The sequence below is a fragment of the Prunus persica genome, chromosome G8, assembly GCF_000346465.2.
Source record: "Prunus persica cultivar Lovell chromosome G8, Prunus_persica_NCBIv2, whole genome shotgun sequence".
In the NCBI taxonomy this organism is placed as follows: Eukaryota; Viridiplantae; Streptophyta; class Magnoliopsida; order Rosales; family Rosaceae; genus Prunus; species Prunus persica.
This window is the reverse complement of record NC_034016.1, coordinates 12,363,663-12,372,558: the sequence shown is the minus strand read 5'-3', so window position 1 is coordinate 12,372,558 and position 8,896 is coordinate 12,363,663. Positions and strand designations below refer to the sequence as shown.

Sequence of the window (8,896 nt, the reverse complement as noted above, 5' to 3'; positions counted from 1 at the left end):
ATCAAGAGGGGTACAGAAAAGATGTTGAGAGGTGCTTTGGTATCCTTCAAGCTTGGTGGGCTATTATCAGGGGCGCGGTACATCTATTTGACGAGGAGGTGCTTAGGAGTATAATGATGACTTGTATCATCCTCCATAACATGATTGTGGAAGATGAATATGATTACGATGTTGATGACGTGTATGAACCAAATCCCATGGATACAGCCCTAACACGAATTTATGAAAAACTAGTGGGGCCAAATGGAGAACCAGTGCAGCATGAACCGTTGGTTAGAGACGGTAGTTTCATGCCCCGTATGATTGATCGCTACACGGAGATGCAATCGTCGTATATTCATGAACACCGTCAAGTTGACTTGATGGAGCATTTATGGGCGGTGAAAGGCAATGAAGGAAATGAAGGTGAATGAAGTGAAGTGAAGAAGTTGTTTTTAATTTATTATGTTTATGTTGTATGTTGTTTATTTTTTGTGCTTTGGTTGTGGGTTGTTTATTTTTTATGCTTTGGTTGTAGGTTGTTTATTTTTTATGCTTTGATTGTGGGTTGTATATTTTTTATGCTTTGGTTGTGGTTTGTTTTTTATGTATGGAATGTTTTGAATAAAAAGGATTTTTGTTGAATATTTTCTTTATTGACTAAAAGAAAAGCAATACAACTAATAAAATAAAATACATGAATTAAACAAAACAAAAAATACAATGAAATCAAAGGCAAGTAAACTAAGACATGAAAGGCAAACAAACTATTTTAATGGTTTCCATCATTTAACCAATCCGTGTTGCTAGGTCCATCGTCACGAAAAAGTCTTCGTCTCATAACATCCCTTCGTTCTAACTTCCAAAATTGTTTTGTTTCAGGGGACATATGAATTGTATCCATGGCCATAGTTTCCCGATTTTTTTTTCAATGTTTTGTTCGCGTACATACTCCCTTTCTTTGCGTACATACTCCCTTTCTTTTGCATATTCGACTTGAATAGCCATATCGTGCTCTTGTTGTTTCAAGTCCATTTCAATTCTCATGGCTTGGTGCTTTGAAAGTTCCTCCAAAAATTTAGATGCATTCTTGCTAGAATTACTCCCTCTATTCGCCTTCGCCGCCTTTCTCCCAATAGGCCTTGGCTCCTTTTCAATGGGTGAGTCTTGACTCATTGGGGAATTCATAGGTGAATCCGATGCCCGCGTCTCGTGAAGTGGAGTCTCGTTCAAGACTACCGTCGGACCGGTTGGAATAATTTGGAATCTCTTACAAGTCTTCACCACCTCCCAACAATGGGTATGGTTGAAACTTTTTTTCCCTTGCCCCGTAGCACCAAACCACATTTGAGCTTGCATAATCTATAAAAAAAAAAAATTAAATGGAAATGCAAGAAACTTTAAAAAATATTGGCAATGCAACATGTAAAAAAAAACTAATGCAAATTCAATAAATTTAAAAAAAATGCAACATGTATAAAAAAAAACTAGAGACATATTAACAAAATATATAAATTGCAAGAAACATTTAAATAAAAATTAATATGACATAGAAATTAATAGAAGGAAAATGACAAATAATTTACCTCACTGCTAAGGTTTTCTCCGCTTCGATGCTTGTCCATCACTTTTGCTAAGGCATTTCTCCATTTCGCCAACTCTTTATTAAGAACTTTCTACCTACTGGATAGTGCCATTTCTGTACGTGTAGAACTAATTGCCCTTTCACAAAATGCTTGATGAATTTTTTTCCACATATGAGAAAATTTCATCTCATTGCCCGTTACGGGACAATGACTAACTTGGACCCAAGCCTCACACAAGCTAACATCTTCCATCATGCTCCATGCCCCTCCATTTTCATTAGAAGAACCCACAATATGATAGAAAAAAAATACAACTTCAAAGTGAAAAAATATTGAATAGAAAGTGAATAAATTTTGAGGAGAAAGTGAACAATAGTAGAAGAAGAAGAAAATATATGAGGATTTGGTGTTAAAAGTGAAGAGTATTGGTTGGTATTTATACACAAAAAATTCAGTAATTTTTGTGTATTTTTTAAAAAAAAATTCAATTTTTTTTCAATTTTTTATTGCAGAAAAATTGGCTGCCGTTGGATTGAAGAAAAAATTTGAATCGGAGCGACCAGAGGCTGCCACGTGTCAAGTAGCCGTTGGCGGCTACTGTAGCGGTGAATTTTGGCGCGTAAAAAAAATTCGAATTTTGGAGGGCTGATGCCAGCCTAGCGTCAGCAATGACGTCATCGCCCTCGGGCCCGAGCTCGGGCCGAAATCGCCTTCGGGCATGCCCTGTCTGGTGGACCCCACGCTCGCCCGGGTTGCTTCTTCACTACTGGACCCCCTTTTTTTTCCCAAACCCCCCCCCCCCCCCCCCCCCCCCCCCCCAGCCCGAGTCCACCTCCTCTGCTGGACTTGCTCTCAATGAGAAGGAATGGCTGCCGGTTTAGCTTTGAAGTGTTCGCGCCGCGGTATGTGATTTTGCAGTGGGATTTTTGAGTGATCTGTTCGTTTTATTTGTGTCACTTGCTCAAGTATTAGACTCTAATCTCCATTGAATTAGTGTTTTGACTGCTTGATCTGAAAAACGATATGCCTCTTGTTTCAAAATTTGTTCTTTCATGTTTTTTCTGGTTCTCTCTTGCATTTTATATCTGCTTTTTGCTTACTGGCTTCGTATAATTCAAACAATACTAGTTTTCTCGAAGCCTCTTGTTCATATCTCTCATCGAAAGGTGCTATTCGATAATGTCTATCAAAAGGTTCATATCTCTTGTTCATATATCTGTTCCGTTTTATGAAATTTTTCTGAGAGATCAAAAAAAGTATGGATGCTTTAATTATCTGATCCATCATTATATCTCAGTTTCCTGGATAATTTTTAGTATTTTTTTCTGTAATTATTTTCTCCCCTATTTTACTCACTGCAATCTATTCAATCTTCTAGAAACAAACCCTAGTGGGTCGTTCATTGATGGGGGGCTTGGCAATAACTTGTCTGGCTTATTGAGGACATCGCATGATATGACATGCAGCCCTTTCTTGTCTCAGGTCAGGGTGTGCATCTGATATTTCTTTGAAGATTATAACTATCATGAGGAAATATATTCATTGAATCTTTAGTAGGCTCGTTTGGGTTGAAGTGAGGATTAAATCTTACTAGAAAAAAAAATTCTTGGTTTTCGTACAAAATGTTTTACTAGATGTTTAAAATCTTGAATATATATTATTTTTTAGTACAATTGATAGTCTAAACTATGAGGAAGAGGATTTCTCTCATACACACACTACCACAATGCCATGGGGTTTCGAACACAAGCGGAACTACCAAGTGGGCTACACTAGGCTGTAGCCCAGGTAGCTTTTTGGAAAAGAAAATATTAAACCTATACAGCCCATTGACTGAGGCTATCATCTTGTGGCTTCTTGGCAGTGTCTCACGTAAAGAAGTATGCAAGTTTAAAGTCTCATATAAAGAAATAAATATCCTAGTATCCTAATTGGTCCTACATAATAAAGTATCCTCGATTATAATGACCTACGTCAAAATAAAAAATATACATGTGAAACTTAGTCTAGCAGCGGTCCCAAAAAAATACATGCTTCTTTTTGTATTCTTTGTTATGAAAGTCTCATTGGGTAAAATTCTTATTCCTAACTCTCCAATTTTAATATTTTCATTTATTTGTCTCCATAAGAGAAAGATTTGTCTCAATGAAATTCACTCTTTTAAGAATAAGATGAAACGAAAATGTCACGAAAATATCATTTGATAGATAGGTTGATTCGCAACAAGATGAATTCATATGATAATAACAAAATATTTCAATTCTCTCAAGGATCTCAGGGCACAACTTCAATTACACTTTCAATTATGTATTTGTTTTATGTTATATCTTATTGGAAATTAGTCAATGTAGCTATGAATTGCATAGTTTATATGATTTAATGTATATTTTTGTTTAGCCAAAAAATTTAGCTAGCTCACCCGTCGAAAAATTCCTGGATCCGCCCTTAGTTTCGAACCCGAGACTACTAATCTACAAATCAAGACCTTTTTTAATTAAGTTAGACGCCATTGACGAAATCTCGATTAGATCAAATTTCAACTCGTTTATTACTTAGTATTGACAGGAGCTTGATTTGTTGTTTTTGTGCACTTTTACAGTAGCAAAGGACCTTCATACAGATGGGGACTATTCTCAAGTCGCAGACAACCCAGAGGCGAAAAAGGTGAGGTGCATACAAGCTTTGAATGCAAGCAAGAAGGGGGCAAGATTGGGAGACACAATCGTTGCATCCGTAACGGAGGCACATCATTTCAATGCCGAGATCGAGCGAAAACGTCAGAAAGAAGAGAAGAAGAAAATAACGGAGAAAGGAGTCGTGGTGTATGCCGTGGTTGTTCGTGCTGCCATGCAATGAGGCCGTTGTGATGGGAGCGAGGTCAAGTTTGATGACAATGCCGTGGTGCTTGTTGACAAGAATAGTAGGCAGCCGCTTGGGACTAGAGTATTTGGACCCCGTCCCGCATGAGTTGAGGAAGAACAAGCATCTGAAGATTCCTAGTTTGGTGCAGCATGTTGCCTGAAGTAGAGATGCACAATGAGGTGTTTCGATCAAAAATAGTAACGAGGTGTTAAATCGGAATCAAGTTTGGTAATCACGATTTGGCTTGAATTTATGAATATTGGACATATTGGCCAAGGATTTGTTTATTGCAAAATTCATGATCAAAATTCCCAGCAAAATTCATGGCTTAGTAATTCCACGAGTAAAAGCCACAAGTTCATTGCGAGGATAAATATAAACGAAAGTATTACAATCAGAAATAGGAATTTTAGAATGCATACAAGGATTCCTAAATATGCTAAACCCATAGATAGATCAACCAATTGGGATGAACACAGCATACCATGAAGCTTTTATTCTTCATCAATAAAAATGACTTGTTTGTTAAAAAGAGAGAACCAGAGATTTAGCATAAGGGAATAAATCATGGGCCAAGTTTTGATAATATCAGCTGTAAAAGACATCTTAAAACCACAGTAAACTAAGCGAGCAATTGAACGCGTGAGAATCGTAATACTGAAAATAAGACTCAAATAATGAAATGTTGTCTAAATGTTTCTTCAGGACACAATTCATAGTGTGCCTCTTGTGGTAAACACATTCATGGAAGTTAAATTGCAGTACCACCATCCACATGTCATAAAGAAAATACGGCACAACAGAGCACATGATTGGAGTTTCACTCTTTAATAACTCTTTGGTAGTTTCAAAATTCAAGTTCATTCCTTCCCAAAATCGGCATTGTAGTGAGCACTAGATTCAAGCTTCTTGGCTTCATTTAATTTTCGTACAGCCTGAAACATTATAAAATATTTATATGTAAAAATTTAGAATCAAGATGTGCACAACTGATTATTTGTATACACAGTGCGCAATGCATATGACAGATATAACTAAGCAGCAAAATTTATGTACAGAAACAAAAATTGATGCCACTTTGCATTAGATAAACATCTGACCCTAATAGCCGAGTCTTACTTATTTCCCTTTATTAAGGAATAGGTCTTGGGTTCGACGACTCCTAAACGAGTCAGTACTCAAACCCCATAGATGATTGACCCAGCCAAGCCATTGGACCCAAAAATAGAAAAAGGTACCTCATAGGCACTAATGTATTTTTCTTGAACTTGTAAATTCTTCGTAAGATCTAAAGTGATTATTTTTCCTTAGTTAACAAAAAGTAAAAAAGAATATAAAGTGTATCCCGAGGCTATCTTCAGGGGTCTATGGTAAAGCAGCTCCTAAACAGATTGTGACCCAGAACAACATGAAGCAGACAACCCTAACCACAGCCCTAAATATTCTTTGATTTCATCTCTAGTTGTTTGAACAATGATATGACATCACTGACAGTAAACATTGGATTTACATTAATTTTCAGGAATGGACATCACGGATTGTTAACATTGAAGAAAGCACATAACTGACACCATAGCCCATGTAGTTTGAAAGCTCATTTCCATCTCATTGTTCACCATTGTTTAATAGAATCTAAAGGAAATACAGTATATAACACGTTACCTTCATGAAATCTTCATGGATGACATAATCCCTCTCAGCACGGATCGCAGACATCCCAGCTTCAGTGCAAACATTCCGGAGATCAGCACCATTAAAGCCCTAAAACGAAGACATTGAAATCATTTAGGTAAAGGATGTAAATAAATCCATTCGATACAGACAACCATATCATGCTCACCTCAGCAAGCTTCACGACAGCTTCATAATCAATTTCACCATGTTTCGCTATCCCAGCAGCATGGATCTTGAGAATTTCCATTCTTGATTGCTCATTAGGCAATGGGATCTCTATCTTGCGGTCTAGACGCCCCGGGCGGAGAAGCGCAGGATCTAGGACATCAGGTCTATTGGTTGCCATGATCATTTTCACCTATAAATGAAATTAATCAACTTCCATCATCCATGCCAAGACATGATGTACTTATATCCATCGTGGGTTTGTACAAGCATGACCAGATAAACATGCTTACATCTGTTTGTTATGATCAAACCAAATAAACCCGGCTTGATCTAAATGAAAATATACATACCTTTCCAAGCTGATCAAATCCATCTAACTGGTTAAGCAACTCCATGAGTGTTCGCTGAATTTCACGGTCTGCACTGGTCCCTTCACTGAAACGCCGTCCACCAATAGCGTCGATCTCATCCATAAAAATGATACAAGGCTAGACACAAAGTCAAAAAATTAGGTATGCTTTTAAACATTAATGCGTAATGTGAAAGTGCTATATAAAATTCAAAGTTCCAACCTGGTGATCTCGGGCATAACCAAACATTTCCCTTATCAATCTCGCACTCTCACCAATATACTTGTCAATAATGGCGCTTGATACAACCTAGACTCAGGGATAATAACATCAAATATCAAAGATGTGTTGAAACAACTAAAAAGGACTATAGTCTTTTTTTTAAGTAATGGAAGATATAGCAGGAAAACTTAGAACTTCATACAGAAGCTGCTATAGACAAGGATAACGTACCTTTAAAAAGTTAGCATCTATATTGCTAGCAATTGCTCTGGCTAGTAATGTCTTCCCTGTTCCCGGAGGTCCATACAGAAGAACACCCTGGAACAATTTAAAAACAATAAGAAAAGGAAAGTTCCATGTGAAAATTCTACATTTCTAAGTTTCTAAGGTAAGCATATCTTCGACCAAAAAAGGTAAGCATATCAGGTTGTAGAAAATATCGAACATGTGAAACTATATATAAATTACCTTGGGAGGTTTAATCCCCACTCTGAGGAAGAGCTCAGGATTCATTAAAGGCAGTTCAATAGATTCCCTGAGCTCTCGGATCTGATCTGATAGTCCACCCACAGCGGAGTAGCTAACATTACCAGGATCTTCATGAAGCATATTATATACAACTGGGTCAACCTGCCAACCAAAATATGAAAGAATGTTCATGAGTAGACGAATAAAATGCGAAACTTAATAATTAAGAATCAGATGATCATTACTTCTCTGGGAAGAGCTCGCATGATAGTCAAAGTAGTCATATCCAAAACAACCCGAGTGCCAGCGGTTAGTTTTTCCTTGTCAACTTTACTGCGACAGCCAACTACATACCTTGGGCCACTACTTGCCTTCACTATCACTGAGGCAATAAAAACAAAGATCATTATACTTGCTGAAAATTAACATTCTTGTTAAGATGGTTTCGAACAATAAAGTTTTACACCAAGAAACAAGTATGAACCAAAGTAAATAGTGTGGTAAAGAAAAGAATTTACTTACAGCGTTCATTATCGAGAGGCCTGAGAACTTCGCCTATAATTTGCCCAACACTTTGAAGGGACTTCAAATCATCTTCAGTTTTCCCAAATTCTTTCTTTGCGGCCCGCAAGTTATCTCTCACTGCACACCATCCCATTGCAAAAAAAAGAAGAAGAAAAAAAAATTTCAACTGCGACCCAACTCTTGAAACTAACTAAATTTCTCAATTTATTGCAGCAAACACCATATGCATAACACAACAGAAAGCCCCCAAAACCACATCAAACAAAAACGGAATTGAATCTCCCAATTTGAAAAATCAGAATCGAAACCCTAGCAAAGCGAACGAAACTGAAGCATACTAATTTGGGCAATCCTTGAGTTAGTTGCAAAAGAGGGATTAGGGTTTGGGAGTGAATCTGACCTGCGCGAACTCGGGAGTCGAGCTCCTTGTGCTGGAGTAGCCGTTTGCGGTAGTCGGCAACAGCCGTGCGACGTCGTACTGCGTCCTCTGCCTCGGTCGTCATAGCAGCGGCAGGAGGAGGAGGAGGAGAAGTGAGCAGAAACGAGGGAGTGGGGTTTCGTAATGAGGAGGAGTAGGAAGAAATCTCAGCTGGGCAAAGCTATTTGTATTTGTATTTGTATTGTCAGGCAAGCAAGCTACTCTTTTTTTTTTTTTCCTTTTCTTTTTGGAACACGATTAAAACAAAAAATTTAATAGATGGGTATATCAAAGTATTATTGTTCACATGTTACCCTTTGGCTCTAGATCTACTATTTTACTAAACACATTTTCTCTATAATATTCCGAAATATTCTTTTAAAAAATACATTTGTTTATTTAAAAACTTAACAATAAAGAAGATCAACGATACTCGACATCTCACATAGCTACATAGTGTTACAAATTCAACATATGTTTATTTAGCATATCATATACCAGATCATGACATATCATATATAAATGAGCGCAATGTGAATTAGTTTAATTTTTCTCCATAAATTATACGGATGAAAAATATATAAGGCAGTCAAAATGGTTTTGATTTGGACTTCAAACCAATAGCCTAAACCAGCTGCACCAAA

General features: G+C 37.2%; 1 protein-coding gene and 1 pseudogene across 1 annotated transcript; one reads left to right on the top strand and one right to left on the bottom strand.

Annotated features, from left to right (window-relative positions):
• LOC109950868 lies at window positions 2,431–4,587 on the top strand (annotated as a pseudogene).
• LOC18768489 (26S protease regulatory subunit S10B homolog B) lies at window positions 4,981–8,510 on the bottom strand. The gene is made up of 10 exons (XM_020570505.1): window positions 8,235–8,510; window positions 7,832–7,951; window positions 7,555–7,691; window positions 7,310–7,471; window positions 7,073–7,159; window positions 6,842–6,928; window positions 6,620–6,757; window positions 6,268–6,459; window positions 6,090–6,188; window positions 4,981–5,362 (listed from the first exon to the last, which is right to left on the bottom strand). The coding sequence occupies exons 1-10, from the start codon at window positions 8,335–8,337 to the stop codon at window positions 5,288–5,290; spliced, it is 1,200 nt and encodes a 399-aa protein (XP_020426094.1). The 5' UTR covers window positions 8,338–8,510; the 3' UTR covers window positions 4,981–5,287.